General features: G+C 45.1%; 1 protein-coding gene across 2 annotated transcripts in view; it reads left to right on the forward strand.

Annotated features, from left to right (window-relative positions):
• Window positions 1–18,790, forward strand: part of IFT43 (intraflagellar transport 43) — a gene marked incomplete at its 3' end in the record, with an annotated part of 45,817 nt that extends 27,027 nt beyond the window's left edge. Inside the window, exons 4-9 of one of the 2 annotated variants that reach the window (XM_080619143.1) lie at window positions 2,879–2,908; window positions 3,384–3,430; window positions 16,264–16,336; window positions 17,730–17,805; window positions 18,165–18,227; window positions 18,683–18,790. In XM_080619143.1, the coding sequence (XP_080475269.1) occupies window positions 2,879–2,908; window positions 3,384–3,430; window positions 16,264–16,336; window positions 17,730–17,805; window positions 18,165–18,227; window positions 18,683–18,790 (397 nt within the window). Of the gene's footprint in view, window positions 1–2,878; window positions 2,909–3,383; window positions 3,431–16,263; window positions 16,337–17,729; window positions 17,806–18,164; window positions 18,433–18,682 lie in introns of those variants that run through there. The other variant, XM_080619142.1, reaches the window with a different exon arrangement.
• Window positions 18,791–19,746: the final 956 nt, after the last annotated feature.

Here is a 19,746-nt window from a genome sequence, read left to right on the forward strand (position 1 = left end):
GGTCGAAGGAGGTGATCCTGCCCCTCTACTCTGCTCTCGTGAGACCTCACTTGGAGTATTGTGTGCAGTTCTGGTGTCCTCAACATAAAAAGGACATGGAACATGTTGATTGTTGGAACAAGTCCAGAGGAGGGCCATGAGCATGATCAGAGGACTGGAGCACCTCCCCTATGAAGATAGGCTGAGAAAGTTGGGGCTGTTCAGCCTGGAGAAGAGAAGGCTGCGTGGAGACCTCATAGCAGCCTTCCAGTATCTGAAGGGGGGCTATAGGGATGCTGGGGAGGGACTCTTCATCAAGGATTGTAGTGATAGGACAAGGGGTAATGGGTTAAAACTGAAACAGTGGAAGTTTAGATTGGATATAAGGAGGAAGTTCTTTACTGTGAGGGTGGTGAGGCACTGGAATGGGTTGCCCAGGGAAGTTGTGAATGCTCCATCCTTGGCGGTGTTCAAGGCCAGGTTGGACAGAGCCTTGGGTGACATGGTTTAGTGTGGGGTGTCCCTGCCCATGGCAGGGGGATTGGAAGTAGATGATCTTAAGGTCCTTTCCCACCCTAACTATTCTATGATTCCATATATTAACAAACATATCCTAGTACAGGTGACTGGAAGCAGATGTCTCACCGAAACAGAACAACAGTAATTTCTTGCTCCTGCTCCAGTGCTGTTGGCATTTAAATGCTCTGTATAAACCACAGCACTGTCAGCATGAGAGTCTTCCGTCACCCACTGCCAAATTTGGACCCTGTGGCATAGGGAGTAGTGTGTTCTCCTGGCAAGGCTGACCGTGAGGCTTTAGGTTGCCCTAGAGAAAGGAGAGCATTCTAACACCTGGGCTCTGGAATTAAAGGGGTCAGTACTGTTCTACCCTCCTGGTTTATGAATTTGTTCCCCAAATTACTCTTTTTTCCCATATAGTGCAGTTATTTCATAATTTCCTTTCCTAACCTAACCTAACGAGGAAAAGTTGAGAAAGCTTAAGTCTCAGAATGCAAGAGAAGTAGTCTCTGCCTCTAGGACTAACATATGACTGCCTTCCCTGTGGGTCACCTGAATATCTGTCATGACAGGGAACTCAGAAAAAAGAAACAAAAATTGCTTACAGGGATAGCAGAAGTGACCTTCCCTCTCCTGGGAAGTACAAACATGTGGAGTGTTTCACTCATGCCTCGGGACAGGAGATGAGCAGAGATGTGAGGAGTGAGTGTGAGTACTGAGGAATAGAGTGTTATTTGGGGATGGACAATTATCAAGAGTAATGGAAACAACCTAAGAAGAGGTTAGATGGAACCTCCAGGAAATCATCTCACTGTGCAAGGCTGTGCAAAACCATCATTTGGGATGTTTCGGCTCAGTGAGGGTAAGGCTCTGGAGACAGGTGTGGGAAGCAGTTCTGTGAAGGCAGAAGGGAGGAATAAAATAGGATAAATCTTGCATCATCTTTCCATCTCTGTCTTCTCAGATTCTGAACTCCAGTGACAGCTGGTGGTAGGCTCTCTAAAACCATCCCTTTCTTTCTGTACAGTATCAGGGGGTTCACAAAAAGTGCTTTGCACTAACACTGGGAAGAAGGATGGAGCTGGACAGCTGCTCCTCATTGGAAGAGCTCTTCCCTAAATTCCCCAGCTCCATTGCTCTTCTGTTTCTTCTGGTGAACAGAAGGGTGCAGATACAGCTGAAAGCCTAGATGCAGACGTCACCTACACAGGTGCAGTTCTGATTATAGCAGGGGATATTATTGGGCTCACATCACTGTTTCAATGTAATTTTTATCTTCTCACAGACTGCAAGCTCCAGGGAGAGCAGTGGAGACAAGGGGCTTTCTTCTTCTCATAGCTAGACATCCTCTGTGCTCGGCTGGTTGCTGTTTGATTATTCACAGGAGAGCTAGATGAGCACCATAACAGTAGAACAGAGAGCAGATGAGGAGAGGCCTGTACCATCTCTTGAAAGTACTTTGAAAGGAGCAGTGCAAGGCAGTAAAGCAACTTCTCTTATATCTTGGTGTGTCCTGGGACAGTGCATGTGGTAGGGGAGGGCCCCATGTATTCTTTGTCATGGCACTCTGACTTAAAGGGAGCGGAGAATATTTATTCCCAGTGCACAGAGATGAAACTTCACTCTGCAAAATGGCCAAAGCAATCAGCGAGTGATGGAGTAGCTGCTAAAAAGAAACCTGGCATTTAATTAACTTTTCAAAGTGCTGGTTCAGCAACCTCCATGTTTTACATTTTGAATATTGAACAAGTGTCCCTAATCGGGACTGAATTACTTCTGGGTTTGCTGAGGTGGAGAGCAAGGAAGCTGCCATTTGCCAGTGCCTCCCCCCTGCATTATTATTATGAACTCCTGTTAACTCAGCCAGATCAACCCTGATTTACTGCAGTGACCACATATCTGATCTGAACTTGGCCAGCTCAGGTGGGGCTCCTAACCTACAAAGGCAGCCAGATAATCTTCATGCATGACCAGAGAGAGGAAGGACCTGTTGATCTCTTAGGGGTAGGTAGACAAAGTGTAGCATACTCTTCACTCCTTGATGTGCCGAGCTCTCTACCCAGGTAAGTCAACTTTTACCTGTGGCTAATGGCAGAGTGGATGAAAAAGTATCTGAGAAACTAAAAAACCAGGGAATATGGCTCTTGCTGTATCTGAGCAAGGCTGTCTTTTTGGACCCAAGTGGTTCTACTTCAGTCTGATGCACTCAGAGACTTTTGAATCACTGGTTTAATGGTCACTCAGAACTCCTCAAATTGTCATGTGTTATGTCAGACCTGGTGTAGGGACTATTTTACACAGTAACAGTGATATAGAGAAAGGTGCAGTTTTAAAATTCTCTCTAGCCTTTTATAAGCATAAGCCTTTCCTTATCTTGCAGGTCAGGAAGAAAGCATGCAGAAGTAGAAGAGTAAGTTCCTATTGTTGCTGATACTTCTTCCACATCTTTTAATCTGATCTCATGGAGAAGGGACATGCGACACCAAGATCTGGAAATTGGGAAGGGTGTAGAGCCTGACGTGAACTTATGTCATGTGTCCTGGAATGGGGCAGGGCTTGTCATTCTATAGTTCCGTAGATATGGAGTAGGTGTTAGCTCTGTCACTCCCATACAACAGAAAGAAGGAAAAGTAGAAAACATCCACATCCCACCCAGATGCACCCCAGACCCTACTGTCTGCAGCCTAGGAGTTTGTCCCAGGTGCAAGGCATCTTGCTTAAGCACTCTAAACTGAGGGGTATGGAGGAAGGTCAATCTGCAGGCTAAATGTACCTGGGGACTCTCCTCTTAACAGGCCATGAGGCTTATGGAGAGGAAGGGGACTCAACAAGATGTTTTTTTGGACTTGCAATTGAAATTCATTCTTCCTTGTGTTTTGCTGCAGCCATCGTCTCAGACAGCAGAGCCTGGAGGCATCAGACGATGGAGGAGGTAAGGTATCAACTACTGCAAGAGCTGCCTGCATGCATATCTGAGGGTTCTCTGGTAAAGTGAGCAAAGGCATCTTGTAAGAAATTGCAAGGAAATGAACCACCCTGGGGGTAAACAAATGCAGGAGCTGCTTGTCTCCCCAGCTGCTGAATGAGGGAGAGAGCAAAGGAGATTGAGAGGAGGATGAGGAGTGAACCTGTAGTCTAACTCTGGCTCTTCGTTAACACAGAATGATAAAGCACCTTTGGGAAGAAAGAAAGTGTCAAGGACGTACTTTTCTCTCTGATTACCCCCACGTGGAGAATAGTGGACTGGGGCAAAAAGAGAACTAAAAGAGCAAGAAAAGGTTAAGAACAGGGAAGAAATCACTGCTATCTCCTAGTTTAGGTGATACTACGCTCTAATTAAAGTCTCTCTTACAGTTTTATGGTAACATCCTTGTCTTGTTCACATCAGGACAAGTGCCTGCACCACTCTCCTGGGGTCTTTGTCATGAGGGAATTCTTAATTTAAAAAATCCTCTTGCCGTAACCTAAGATCTAAGATCATAGATCATAAGCTAAACATAGGCACTGGTGGGTAATCCCATCAGATCCCTGTACTTGCTGCTGTGAAATCTACTGGGCTCCTGATTTAGCACTAGTTTTCTTTATAGTGTATATCACCTGCTCTTCTCAAACTGGATGACCCAGGAGAAATCTTAGGAAAAATCCACAGTATGGATTTCAAGACAAGCACTAGAGAACTGTAGGGAGCATAGAATTTCATTAACGTCTCTAGGAGCTACCTCAGCTTTCAAGGGCTAATATAAAAAGTTGCATCTGTGAAATATCATCAAGCATCAGAAGACTTAACAGGAGTCACAAAAGATCAGACATCAGTACGGTTAATGAGATTAAATGAAGACCCATTATTTGGGTCTTCTAGACAGATTAAGCATTGCAACATATGACCATATGACTGCCAGAAGTGGCACCTTTATAGCATTGGCATCTTCAGAATAGACTTAATTTTTCCCTTGGGAAGTTTCCTGGGCTTCTTAAATTTCAGTGTGTGTCACTGAGCCTTATAGTCTGTTCTGAACAGCTCTTTGTTTGCATACGTGCTGTCCTTCTTGTTGAACCTTGGTCTTGTATTCAGAGTATAATAACTGTCTTTGCTAACCAGGCACAAAAATGCTTGCCACGTGTTTGCAGCCTGTGACTTTTAGTGCTCCAAGACCTTGGGTAATAAGTACAGAATAGAATTGATGCAGAATGTGGTATGAAGATATGGCAAGTCCTGGTACACTTCACTTACTTATCTGTGCCTAACCTAGGGTTAACAGTTGAATTCAGATTGTTGCAAACCAGAATTCAGTTTTGGATTTAATCTCTGTGTTAGAAGAAAGATCGCACTAATCTGATCATGATTCCTACCCAGGCAGTTTCTGGTACAGTCACATACACTGGGTTGTGGATCTAATTTGCATATAGAAAATCTCTAAATGGATCAGTGCATTGCATGCTTGTCATCCTGTTTCTGTGGGGACATTAAGCAAGCTCTTCTGGGAGAGGAGTTTTCCATGTGTGTTCAGCAATTGCAGTGAAGAAGAGTGACATATAAATATACTCCAGAACCTGAATAAAATTACTTTTTTAAATAAGCAGAGAGATACCCCCATGGCAGGGGAGTTGGAACTAGATGATCTTAAGGTCCTTTCCAAACCTAACTATTCTATATTTCTATGATACAATAACTGTGCAGTGTAGAAGGAAGGGATTAGAATGCTGTGGCTGTGCAGTATGTTGAGCTGTATCAAGCCTCCCCTTTGCACAGAACTGCACTTGAGCTTGTGTCCTTAGTGCAACAGTAAAGCTCAGATTCTAAACACACAAAAATCAAGACACTGGTGTATGGATCCCCAAGGATGGGTCACGGTTATTTTGTGCTGCATAATGTGTTAGCTTGTACACCTTAATATGAACGGGCACAGTTGCGTAATGATTGCTGCTGTCAACCAATACATTTGGATCGCCTTCCTTTAACCTATTAGAAAGCTGAGCTGTACCATTCCATTAACATTGTTTGTCCCCCATCCAACCTCTTCATTAGAAGAATGAAGGACAAAACTGTACACCCTTAAAAAGTTATTCTTGTATATTTGAAATGTGCTCAGCTGTGATCATTTATACATCCCCAGCACCCAGATGCTCAGAATTTGCAGTCCAGAAAAGAGAGTGTTACAAAAGCATGGGGTGTAGAAAGAGCCCAGTTGGGCATGTGGAGAATGGAGGGAAGGTTGTACACCCAAATGAGATTTTTGGGCTTGATATGCCTTATGTTTTCAAAAATAAAAGTGGAATTCTGTAACTGCTCCTGGCCATTTACCCTGTGGATGAAATGGCATCTGACTCTGGGGAGTTTAGGAGAGAAGGACAGTCACTTCTCATGCTGTGGAAAGACTGAAGTAATATGGGAGATTGTAAGTGGGGACTTACATGGAGCTATCTACAATTTCAGCCATTCCTTACTGTTGCACAGGGAAATCCAGAAGGTGCAAGTTATCCATCCTACACAATACAAACCACTGAAGTACTAGCAATGAAGTACGTTGGCTCAGGTCATGCTCAGAATTCATTTTCTCTAATCCATATTTCTTCTTCATAAAGGCTAGTCAAGGGCAAAAGAACCATTTCAAAGAGGAGCCAGTTTTGAGTTACAGGAAAGCAGACTTGGGTTTGGCTGAAAGAACTATTTGCTCCTGTAAAACTCCAGGCTGGAAAGACTGTTTTGAAAAAGTGCAGTGTCTCTGGACAAACAGCTCTGGAATGTCTAGTTGATGGATACTGGGGTTTCCTACAGCACCTGTTTTGAGCTTAGTGCCCATCCTTCTGAACGCGTGCAGTATGTTGCTAGTATGCAGGCACAGCAAATGGGTAACACACCTTTGCTAGGTGGATGTGTGTTCAGCTGAAGCTTGTCATGGGGGGCCCACGTTCTCTGCATGGTGGGAAACCTGCTTTAGCAGGATTTAATGCATCAAACTTTAGGAATAATAAACCTTCACAAGCAACACAAAAGTGTTTAATTCCTAAAGGACAGGCCTAGTTGAGTCACTTTTGGCCAGAGGCAACTGGGGGCTTAATGCTGTGTATGTAGCAATCTGGGCAATCTGAGAGAGAGGAAAGCAGGGTAATTGCTCAATTTTCTGTCCATGTCAACAGGGAAAAGTGGACAGGAGTGACTAAGTTCTGTATGGTAGGGAAACTGCAGGAGGTGAGAGATGGGAGACTATCAGTGGCATGTAAAAAGTGCTGTCTGCAGGGTACTGCTTCCTTTTCTGTAGCAGCCAAGAGCTTCTCCTAGGTGCAGACTATTCTTTGCCATGAGGTGGGAGGAAAGACAGAACAATCAAGTTCATGTTGAAGGGCTTTTCCCTCCCTTTGGTCCTTTATCCAGCAGGGCAGTAGAGTCTTCTTTGACTTTGCTTGGGTATTTTATTTGGCTTTATTCTGCTTGTGTGTCACTTTCTGGCATGCAGCTACAAAGGGCTGTTTCCTATTGGGGTGAGAAATACTGGCATTTCCTTCCCCCCCAAATCAGCAAACTGCTTTGTCCTTTTGGCTAAAAGTTTCTTTGTTGTGCCTTTCTTGTCCACCAGTTCTGTGCTGCTGAATTGCGCTCCCCCAGATGCCTGTCTCCTCACTACATTGCCCTTTGATTTTTTGCCTCAGCACTCTTATATGGGTTTGTTAGCTAAAGTTGTTATTTCTCTCCCAGCTATTGTTCCCCCATAGACTATTGCTCCATCTTCAGAAGTCCTTTCCCCCCTTCTCCCTGTTACGCTTGGGATTCATAGCTCCTAGAACAGGGGTTTTCTTGGAGGACTGGGATGTGATGTGTGATTCTCTCTCTGCAGGAACAACGGCTTGTTATTTTAAAGTATATAGTGTGTTTGAATGAGACGGCTGATTGAAATGAAAGCCTGACTATGCTACACAGACAACCCAAACCTGACCTGCAGGTGAGGAAAGCTGCCAGGAGACAGTCACTAGATCTGTGCCCTCAAGGCAAAACCCCTTCCTGCCTGCTGGGAAGCCTCCTCAAGGAGGCAGAGCTGATGATTAGGGTCATCTCTTTACAATGTCAAACCTCTAGAAGGACTTCTTACCCTTCTGGTGAATGCCAGCAGCTCCTTTGCATTTGAAGAGGATGGGAGTCCAGGCTCTGTGCACAACAGAGGAAGGAAGTGGGTGTATGCCATTATCCCCACATCTTTACGGGGAGTTATATCTGTCATCAGATGGAAGACAGCCTGCACAGGATATCTGGCACTTGGAATTCACAGTCATAAAATACCTCTTGAGCTGCATGCAAATACGCATCAGTGATGAAATTGCTCTAAACAGAGCTGAGAATATAGCACAGAGTGCGGTATTGTTGGCTCTGCCATTCCTGATGCCAGAATGCCAGTTACTTCACCTAGTGAGCTGCTGTTTTTACAGAACACATCAAGTGCTGGTGGACTTGAAGGGGTGTGAGCTGCAGGGACAGCTGCATTCGCTGAGCGTGAGGGTAAGAGAGTGGGGAATTTGCAGGAGCAGTCAGGGATACGGCCAGTGGGTACTTCATAGGCTCAGTGGGGTAGTGGTTTGGGGAGAGCTAAATGGATGAAAAGTTCTGAGCATCCCTGAAATAGAGATGGAGTGAAAAATATGGTATTTTGGAAGTGGTGTGAATGGGCTGAAGGGATGGGCCCGGGGCAGAGAGTGAAAGTGACTGCTGAGTGTCTGGGATTCTTCACTGTGACTTTGTGTGTGGGTCTGTCAGCACACTACAGTTCTCCCCTTGGCTGCTCCCCTAACATGCTGTCTGAAGGCTCCGTGCAAGGTCAGTGAAGGGCAGATGCAGTCCAACTGGATAGCTTCCACTGAGCTGTTGGTCCTGGCCAGTTTGAACTCCTCCAGTAACTGCTGGCATTGTGATCTAGAGCCTCTGATGTTGAAGGAGAGCTTCCTCCTGACAGCTACGGTGGGGGGGGGGGGAAGGAGGAGAGAAGGGACTATGTCCCAAGAGATATGTCTGAAGGCCTGTTTGAAGCAGCAGACCACTAGCCAGGGCAGTGGGCAGCTTAATTGCAAGAGGGCACACACAGATTGTTGGGGGCTGAAAATGATGGTCTAGGTGAGCATCTTTCATCACTAAATTGTGTGATGTGGTAGATACACAGTCTTATTGGGGCTGTGATAGCTGAGTCCGTAAGTGTAGTTGACGGACTAGGTTTACCTAAAATACCCTTTAAGAAAAAGCTCTTGAAAGATGATTACAGAATTGAGACACCATCATTTAAAACTGCCTGAGGCAAAGTCCTTTGAAAATTGCAGCAGTGGAGGGACAGAGAGAGAACTGCATAGCCCTTGATTGTACTGTCATTCCCTCAGGACCCGTCCCCCCTCCTCCTCAGTTTCTCGTCTGATATGAGAGAGGGCAGCAGTAAGATTCCTCATCTGTCTTATGAAAATCTGATTCTGAGTGGCTCTGATCAAACCCGGCTGGCTGTCAGCAGTGGTGGCCTTGTGTGGAGGGAAGGAGGGTTCTGAGAAGTTGCTGGATGTGGAAGTGTCATGGGCTGCCGATCAAAGAGGCATTTTTTAATAAATATATATAAGAAAAATAAAAACCCCCTAAGGTTTAGCATAAAAGAAATATAGTTTGTCTTGTTTTTCCAGCGTAACATGAAGAGGATGAAATAGAATCAGACATGCCTGCTCCTGAACATACTTCCGCAGGAGCATCCTGAGAAGCTGCCTTTCCTGCCACAATGCTCTAATGCAAAATCACTCATCTCCAGAACTGCTGAGGAGGTTTTTGTGTTTCTGAGTTCAACAGACCCTCCCTGGGCATTTCATGCCTTCTCATCTGCTGCCCCACTACCTTCCGAGTATGTTTCAGCAGGAGAATACTGCAAAGGAACAGGGAACAACAGCCTTTGAAAAGAGGAAAACAGATGTTACTGAAAAGGAGGGCAGGCATAGTGCTCTGTCAGGGTGCTGTTAGTAAGGCTAGGAGGCATGTTACAACTCTAAATGCTGATAGCCTCAGGAATGTAGTGGACTCCAGGTCCTGAGTCTGGCCTCCAATCTCTTCTGGCTTCCGCTGTTGGTGAACATGCTTAGGCATTAAGAGATTCCACTTTCAGCCATCAGTGTCTGCTCTTACTACTTGCACAATATAACCCAGCATTGAGCCCAGCAACTCATCTGACAAGGCTGTTCTATGCCCTGTTTCTCTTCACACTTCCCAGGGCTTGAAACTGGGCAAGGGCTTTGTGCCAACGACAGCCTTGGGAAGTAGCAAATATGCCTGATGCCTGTCCCCAGCATTCTCTCAGGTGAGGAAGAAGCTATGCCATGCTATGCCATGCCATGCAGTCTGTGAAAGCACAACACTACTGAAGCAATAGAGTCTCAGATGGACCACCCAGCCACTCATCTATCTAGCTGACAGTATCATCAGAGCTTGGTGGCTGAAGGAAAAAAATATTTTGTCTGAAGCAAGGCAAATGCATAATCTTTTAATGCAAGACTGGAGAGTCAGTACTGAATCTGCTGCATGACGTCTGCTAGATCCTATGAATCCTCTGGCACTCGCTCACTGCGTGACTTTTCCCATCAGCTTGGCCAGGCTGTACTATTACCATTCTCTTCTCAAAAGGGTGCTCTGGTACATGGAACGCTAAGGTCGTCTTCTGCTTGTCTCAGCTATCAAGGCAGTGCCCTAGTAGCTGTGGTACTGCCTGCTTTTCACTTGTTTTCATCTCCCTGCTGACTGATCAGGCAGGTACGTTGTTCCATATTGGGCAATTTCAGTCAGGGAAAGGCATTCCTATGAAATTAATATCCAGGCATCCAAAGAAGTGTTCTTTATGCTCTCCATTTGCCTGCTGCTCTCCTGAGAAAACTTCCAAGAGGCTTCAAGCTTGTTTGTGTGTTCAGCAGAAGCTATCTGTGTCCCTTGTTCCTTATGGTTTTTTGAAGATTTTTTTTTGCCTGTTGCTTTCCACTTTTTTCTTTTCTTTTTTTTTTTTTTTTTTAATTTTTCATTTTTCCACTTAGAGAGAAAAATTATTTATTGCATTGACATGCACTAATTAAAGCCATTTTCTGGTATTTGGTTACTGAAGTGTTTGATGTCTCTCTGACAAGACCATGAAATGCATGGAGTGTCCACAGGGACAGAATTTGCTGAACACGGTGCTTTGTAAATGAGGGGACACAGTGTCGCAGCAGCTCATGAATATGAAATGCCCATGATACTACCTCAGTGGACTTGGGAACACAGATGAATCCTGTCATGTGCTAAATGAGACCAATTTCTTTCACTTAACTTCATCTTCAATCAGACCTTCTTCCATTTGCCTGTTTAAAATTCCCCAAATGTGATGCAGAAGGTAACAGCATTCAGTAAAACAAAGTTTTGCAGCAGCAGAAATATTGTAATGATTTAAGTTTTACATTTTATGAGCAAGCAACTTAAATTAAAGTTAGTTTCATTCCTATGCCTGCTTAGTGGCAGGGGACTATCAGCTCCAGAAGCCACTACCCTCTTTGTGTTCTTTGGATAGAGTGGTGTATGGACAGGAAGGGCAGCACATTCCCCACTGCAAGTGTCCACTGAACTGGCCTTTCAAATACTCACCCAGTTGGGGAAAGCAAATCAGACTATGTGAGATGGGTGCTTTTTTGGATGGCAAGGTGTTGACTCAGGAAACTTAAGTAAGCAACTCAGAGAGAAAGTGGCAGCCACACTGCTGACTAACCGCAGGCCTGACCTGGAAGAGATTCTGTCTCTCACCACTTATGTGCAGTCTTGTATCTAAGGGAGAACGTAGGTCTTTGGGGCTAGGACCAGAACTTATGGGAAGCTTGCAGGATTTTAAGGGACCCAGCCTGCAGGTATTTCTACTAAAGGAAAAATCAGCTCTGCCTGGGAAGGGAAGTGTAACTCACCAACTTACAAGGAGCACTGGGGTATTAAGGCAGTGCAGGTTCTTCTACCTCCTGTTTGTTGCTTTCTGTGGTTGTCTTCCTCAGCGGTCAGTAAGTTACTCGCTAAGAGTTAAAAAAGGTGATGGTTATTGCACATAACTCTTAATATGAACACATAAAGCCCTCTTTTGTCTGTGACTTAAAAAGCCACTGTCCCTTGCTTATTGTTTGGCTACCTGCATGTAGCATGGGTCATCCTCAGTCTTTCCCTTCACCTTTTCCTCCTACCATCAACACAGTTCTGCCTTAGGCTGTTGGTGTTTTGCCATAACTTATCTTGTGTAAGACCTAGCTCAGTGCAACTATTGTATTAAAATTCATATTCTGAGTTATATGAGACTTAGATGTTCTGAGGCAATCAGTTTGGTGCAGTTTATTATAACTCCCTTGTTAGCCAACATTTGGTACCAGTGTCTCTTACCCCACTGCATGGGGTACACATTCTGCATGGACACACTTATTTTGGTTTCATTCTTTGTTCACTCTTGTTCACCATTATTTCAGAGATGGTGGGGAGTTTCCATTTGTCATCTGGCCTTTGGTGCTCACTCATGAGTTCATTCACATCTCTACCATGAGCATTTTCTAGAGCAAATATCTTATTTCTTAGTGGGCTGAGATATCCATGGGGAAGGCCTTGTATTGCTCTGTTCCCAATCATTTTGATCCATAAAGGGAAGCCTCATCCATTCTTCTTTAAGGTCACTGCATGCAGAGTTTTTGTGTTACCCTTTCCATCTTCTGTTGCATACACTCCTATCTTCTCCTTGTAAAACACTACCTGCCATATGTGTCTACCTATTCTCCCCTCACTTCAGCTAAAAGTTGAAGCAGAATACTCACTCTCAGGGGGAAAGTGAGTGTCATTTTTAGGAGCGCTCACTCTGGGAATGTTATCTGCCATATGTAAATGGAGATTCAGATGAGTTCTGTCTGGGGGGAGATTGGTTGAGGGAGGTGGCATTGGTAATAGTACAGCGTTCAGAGGACAGCTGAGAGACCAGGGTTGATAAGATGGTTTGTACTCAATTTGTTCTCCTTTTAAATATTTTTTACCAGTAAGTCAACTTTAATTTTAATGTTTCTTACTATTAGTATCATACCAGTTTGTTCTGATTTCAAAGTCTGCAGAAATGGGTGTGAAAGTAGAAGAGCTGAAGCTGTAAGATTTTCATGTTGCTTCTGAGATTTGTCTGCAGTTTTGATTAAAATCTGTTGATATTGGAGACAATATGGAAGATCTTTTCTCCTCCAAAATGCAGCTGAGTTATGACACCACTACCCCCAACTTGTAACTAGACTGCAGAGAATAATTTTTTTGTTTCCAGGTTTTGAAGCTACATCTTCTGAGCTGCAAAACATTTTCTCTTTGTAATGCACAGGCCATTCATTCACTTAATTGCAGTAACCTGGTATATTTTCCTATTGCACACAGGCGGCTCCTTAGCATGTAGGTACATTGTGCAGTCATTTCTAAGGTTTACTTACATGGGCACTGAATTTTAGCATGAAAGCCTGGACAGTAAAGTGTGTGTCATGATTCTGCAGCAAAAACACAGGCTTCTGGAAAATTATTTGAAGCCCCCACGCTGAACAGGAGGGAGAAAATAAAATGTGGGTCACAGAGCAAAGCACACAGAGTGGGGGTTTGTCCCGTAACCTTGTTGCTGGAAAAAGCTGCAGTGTGAGATTGGGAGGACATGGTCCTGTGAACGTGTCCCCATGTACTAATGCTATATGTAAATAATCACACTGCAGCTAACAGCAATATTAAAAGTAGGGCATATGGCTACCCTCCTGCAGCCCAATAGCTCGTGTGCTTCCTCCCCTTACAACTGACATAGTGCCATGACTTGGCTGTTTTACCAGAGCTTACTGGAAAAAAAGATTTGAGTCCCAAAAAGAGCAACAAAAACAATTAGGGGGCCAGAGACTGAGTGAGGGGAAAGGTTGGGTCCTTGGTGATAAAGTGAGAACTGAGGCACTTGCAAACTGTACAAAGGGAGATGGGAGACGGTTTGTGGAGAGGTGGCACCATGGGAATTGGCAGAGGGAAGAGGAAATTATGAGTAACAAGTGAAATAAAGACCCAAATATTTCAGGGCTGATTTGCCACTGATAGCAGTTAGCCTGGGGAGCTGATATTTTCTTATAATTTGCTAAATTTTTGTTCTGTTTCTTGTCAGTCTCTGACAGTCCTAAAGGGCATTGCTTCTGCCTGGAAATGGACAAATCATCCACACTTTGCAGTAAGAACAAGCATGCTCTGGCCTTTGTTGGAGGGGCTGGCAGGAGCCCCCAGAGCGTTTCCAGCTCTTCTGTCTTAAATATTTTCAAAGTGTCTATAAAATATCGGAGCCTTGAATTTCTTTTGGAAAGAATTTCTATGCTATTGCCTGGATTTTGCTAACAGAGAGTAGAGGTAGTGCTCTGCAAGGGGTTTGGTAGTCTCTCCATGGAATTCAATGACAGTGAGATAAAATCAGCTCTGGAGAATCCAGGAGCCTTCAGGAACCTGCTTAATGGAACATTCCATCACTGATGCGAGCCCTGAGTTTACAGTTTTTTTCTTGTGCAAAAAAAGATCAACAAAAGCCAAAGGGAACTGGGAAAAGCAGACCTCAGAAATAGCTGCTAAAATGAGCACTGAGTGAAGAAAGTGCTGCAGTTTGCTGCAAACTTCTTCCACGTTTCTGCTGTCAAAAGGGGATAAGGATCTGACCTTCTGCTACAGGATATGCTGCTCCATTGGCGAGGGTAGCTCTGTTCCCAAACAGTTTGATGAGCACCATTCATAGTGTTCTGCTGAAAAGGATAAATTAGCTCAGGCGAGATTAAGCTGTGTCTCATTGCCATGCTTGTTTGCCTGGACTTAACAGGGCACCTCTGCACAGTGCCCTCCCCTTGGACCAGTCTAACCAGTCTGTTCTCTCCTTGGTCTATGTTGCTTATACACAGGGACTCTCTCCCACACTATCACTAAGCAGGTTTTACCAGGTGCCTCCGCGGGTCAGCCTGCCTGTCCATGGAGATACTTGTGTCCAGTAATGGCACTTTGCTACAGATTTTAGCAAGATCTGGGAGCCCTGCAGGGAAGAGCCAGCAGGATAGCAGCTTCTACTGTGGACTGTCCCTGCAAGCAGACAGAGGAAGAGATCTGCCCTGGATGCCTAGCGATGCACTGTTGAGGCATTTCTTGCAGAAGCTTCCTGCGGCCTGGGGCCTGTTGCTGCAGTTTCCCTTTAAATGTCTTTGGGAAGTTCGCTGTAGTTGGAGAGCTGCTCTGCAGGCGCCTGCTCCTTGGGCGGCTGCGGGGGTAGATGGCACAGCTCTGCTGAGGCTGGCCAAGCTGTCACTGCCTTGTGCTGCGGCCAGGCTCTCGCGACAGCCCCTGTCCCGCTCGGCCTTCCGCCAGGCAGCCAATTAGCGAGAAATCCCACTGTGTGGCCGGCTTCAAACAGCCACCGCGCCAGGGCCCCGCCTGACCCGTGCCCCGCAGCAGCTGGGCGAGGGCTGCCTCCCGCCCGCCAGCCAGCAAGCCGGGGGGGGGGTGCGCAGTGGACGGTCAGCAGGCGAGGACAGCCGGGAGCCTGCGGAGCTCTGTCAGGCAGCCGGGCAAGGGCCTTTTCAGGAAGACCCTGCCCAGAGCTCTGAGCGCCATAGGTGGGAATGTGCCTCCAGCTTCTGAATATTCATCTCAGCCTGGGCTGTAAAACGGGGCAAAGCCAAGCCCAGCCACCTGCTGCTGGACAGCAGCAGCATGGCCATGCTGCCGGCAGAGCTGGGAGCAGCCTGCTCGCTCCAGCGCCGAAGGGGCCAGCTCTGCCCGCACGCTGTGCGAGTGATACCTCTTCCCAGAGCCGAACCACCAGCTTCTCCGCAGCCTGAGGGCTCAGGGTCTCTGGAGAGCCCTTGTGGCCTTGAGTCTTTAAAGTAGCTCTGTGCTGGTGTATTCTGTCCTTGCTTTGCACCTCCAGTTACTTTCCCGTCTCTTCCTCTCTCCCATCTCTGTTTATAGCACTTTGTCAAATCAAAAAGTGTGACGTGTGGTCAGAACCTTGCTCCTTTAGCAGGATTCTATGTGCACCCAGTTCTTCCTCGTCTCCACGCTTTTGTCTCTAGCATCCATCCTAGGTGGAGCAGCTGTATTCCTTGTGCTGGGTCACACTCAGTGACCCAGACATCAGCCATTTCCAGGGTCACAGTGGAAATCATGAAAAGGTTTATGACATTACAACCAGATGCATCTCCCTTAGCCTTTGTATCTACTAGACCACCAGCATTTCCTTCTCCAGCTATCAGGGAGGTCATAGGCCTCTGCACAGCCTGAGGCCCCGCTAGCAGCTCCCTCAACTCATAGTTTTACATGGCTTGTCTCAGTTTCTGCCCCATGTTTTATTTCTAATAGAGCCTAAGTGATTGGCAACAGAGCAAATGGTAACACCTTATAAGAGGCAAATTCTTGCCATTGTTAGGATGATGGCAAATAGGTAGCAGGGCTTAGTGCAGCTGGCTCCTTTCAGCTTCAAGGTTGTGTTCACATGCATGGTCTGTAGCCTATGGAGTCCTACCCAGCCCAAATCTGCTTCTCTTGCAAGATTTCTTTTGACCCCAAGCTTCAAAGCTTTATTGCTTTGTTTAATATTGAACAATATATTTCTAGTCATTGCTAAATAACTCTCTTGTGTTTTCCTCAAATAAGAAGCAGGCTGTTTCATATCTGTGAAGCAAAGGAAACTTTGTCTCTAGTGAGAGAAGAGCACAACACTCCCCACTTACTGCTGCTGCTTTCTCTTGTTGCAGACATTCCTGTGATCCCTGACTTGGAGGAAGTCCAGGAGGAAGATCTGGCCATGCAAGTGGCAGCTCCCCCCAGGTAAGAGCACTGTCAGGTGCTCTTGAGCCTCTCATCAGCAATGCGAAATGGCTGGTGAAATTTAACTCCTTTTTATCTCATGCTCTCTGAATGTCAACAACAGTGCCATTCAGCAGGATTTGGTGCTGTGTATTGTGGCAGTAGGGCTCCAAGCTCAATAGGGCAAACTTCTTGTTTCTGATTACATAGAGGAAGCAATTACTGAATCTTCTGTCTCTATATATATGAAAAAACAAACCCTTCACTAGAGTAACATATTTGATGTGCAAAGTCAAATTCTCAAAAATGAGGAACTTCTTGACTTAAGGTTGCCTGTATAATCTGGAATGCCTCCAGCACACATGCATTATCTCATACATTTTGATTATGCATTGTTCTAGGCTGCTCTGCCCTCCACAGGTTATCCTTACTCAAGTACCTAGTTAATTTGCAAAGTACAATTCTATTGTTTGAGGGTATTATCAGAGTAGTCCTGGGGTTAGCTCACAGGAGACCAGCAAGTTTTAAATAAATGAAATAAAAATTTGGATCTTTTATCTTAAACATACCAGGAAAGTTTTCTCTGTTGGGCCTATTGCCAAGATCACAGGCTGGGGTTTCTGTTGACCATTATTTGGAGGGGTGGGATACCTCACTCCTGACCACAAGTGCCTCTCTCACAGTATGGAGTAGCTGTTGTAATACAATAGCTGTTAACAAAAGTAAATGACACTTTATAGTAGTAAATTTGAAATTACTTTGTGTCTCACCGGAGTTCATTTCTTTGTTTTCTCTCTTCTTTTATAATCGCATCTGTTCCTCCTGTATCCACGGTCTCCCTGCAATAGAAAAAGACTTCATGAACAAACACAAACATAAATTAACATAGGTCTTTACTATAGAATTGCATCACATGTAAAGTGTGGCATGACAGTATATTACCCCCTACACCATGTTTCTCTTTGAAGGCTGCATTTTAGGAAATTGCATTTGATAGCTGTGACTCAGCTCAGACATGGAAATCACAAAGTCCCTACTATTCTGTAGCTTGTACCATGGGGTTCTCAAACCCTGCTTTGGCACAGCACTGGGGCTGTTTGAATGTTCGTTACATTCCTGTACTCTTTCTGGCCCTGTGGATCTTCTCTCCAGCATGCTGGCTTCTCTGAGGGAGACTGTGTTTGCTCCACATTCTATTTTTATGCCTGTGCACAGCCTAGCACACAGATTTGTCAATGACTGTTCATTTGCTGAATGAGATTTGCTTCTGTCTGGGGACATCCCTCTCAAGAGTCCACATGGGAGATGTGGACACCTGTGATTGGTGTCACCAGACTACTGTCCTTGCCACCCTTCTCCTCAAATGTGCTTCCACACTTACCCAGGCTTGTACTTTGACACCTTTTGGTTGCAGTGTGCAGGTGAACCGAGTGCTGACCTACCATGACCTGGACAAAGATCTAATGAAGTATGCTGCCTTTCAAACTTTGGTAAGTGGATGTTGCTGTCGGATGACCAGAATGACTCCCTCTCCTTCCAGACTCCCATCATCCTCCACAATGATACTCAGCTGCACAAAATACACAGCTCTATCATCCAAACAAGTTGTAGTCTGCCTGCAAGTCTGTTCCTCTCTGCAGTGTGGCTTTCATGCTTGTTTGTGTGTCTGTAAATAGTGTAGCTATGGTATCTGCTGCTCAGATGAGGCTCCTACTATTGTCCTGGACAAAGCATATGTCTGGTATGAGGCAAATGTGCCTTTCTGTAGCAGGCCCTACCTGGTGAAATGACAGTGTCCACTTTCTCTCTGTCTGTAAAACTGTGACTCTGTGTGTGTGTGTGTTCATAGGATGGAGAGGTTGACCTGAAGCTTCTCACCAAAGTTTTGGCTCCAGAGCATGAACTGCGAGAGGTGAGAGTTTTTTGTGGGAGCACCAAAAGGCAAAAGCTTGTTATATGTCTCAGACTGTACTTGGTAAGTAAGCCTTCGTCAGTGGAGGAGAGAGGCAAGGAAGAGTTTGTCCAAGCTGATGGAGGTTTGATTTACCCTGAATATTATTTTAAAGGTAGGTAGAGCTTTCTCTGTGTGAGATTAATGCATCACTGTAATTGGTCCTCATCAGGATGAAAGAGCTAGTAAAGGAAAATGTGAATGGCCTAGCACTGTCACAGATCCATGGAGAAACAGTGCTGTGTTGTGTCTTGTCTTTTGGTAGCCACCATGTGGTTCTACAGAGTGGTACAGAGGAACAAAGTCAGAAAGCATTTGGGGTATGGGCAGAGGGATATTTTAAAGCAGGACAGAACAACCTGAATACAACTCGGTGTGCACCCATTTCAGCATGCTTCTCTTTTTCCTCTTGGTAGGATGTCAGCTGGGATTGGGACCATCTCTTCACAGAGGTGTCCTCAGAACTAGTGACCGAGTGGGATCTGGGACAGTCTGAGAGAGAGGACCACCTCAGTCTGCCTTAGAGCGCTGGCACACCAGACAACTCATACTTGTATCTTCTGTAAATAATTTAGCACTTTAATCTTCTATTCACTTGTTTGTATTTGAGAATTTATTTGAGACATGAAAATAAATAGGACTTTTTTATAGGAAAAGTTGGGAGAAGTTTTGGGTATTTTGCAATAATAATCTTTGTTCTCAAAAGAGATGAAGAGTTCTAAATACAATAAAATATTTACTTTGGAACAGTCATTTCCATCTCACTAGCACCTTTACAGGTAACTGCAATGGGCGATCTTTCCTCTACCAAAATGCAGCCTCTCTGTAGTGGACCATCTTACAATGGAGTGTGGTTTTCAGTGATGGCTATCAGAGAAGTTTAGGCTAATAGGATTTCTTTGCCTGGGACATGAAGATTACCATCTTCCTCACAACAGATGCCATGAGTTAATGCCAGGTTACCCATTTTACATTTCATCCAGCAGCCTCCAGCCACCCCCTGCTAGTTTAACCTCTCTTCTGAAATATTACCTCTGTATTGACTCAGAGGAAGCATCAACACCACTTCTTACAGCACCTCTTTTTTTTGCTTCAGGTTTCCCAGCTAAATTCTGACCAGGCCTAACCCCACTTAGCTTTTGCAATCAGATGAGATCACAGCCTGAATGGAGATAGCTTCAGGCAATAGGTGGTTTGCAATGAAAACACTGTTTATTCCGTGCATGTGAAAGAATGGAGCCTGCTGCTCTGAAACAAGGTAACTCCCTGGTGGGTGTCTCCTTGGAGCCAAGTAAGCCAGTCTTATTGTCATCTAAAGAAAAACCCATTTAGCTGTTAATACCTTGCTCTCAAAGAACCTTGGTCATTATTCGAAGGAAACAGGAACATTACTTCTAAGCCAATGTCCTTCAAAGCCTTGTGCTGTTGGAGAATCTTGCTATATTCTTCTGGGAGGCAGTGCAGGTGCTGGGAGGAAGGC

This window comes from Psittacula echo (assembly GCF_963264785.1).
Source record: "Psittacula echo genome assembly, chromosome: 5".
NCBI lineage: Eukaryota > Metazoa > Chordata > Aves > Psittaciformes > Psittacidae > Psittacula > Psittacula echo.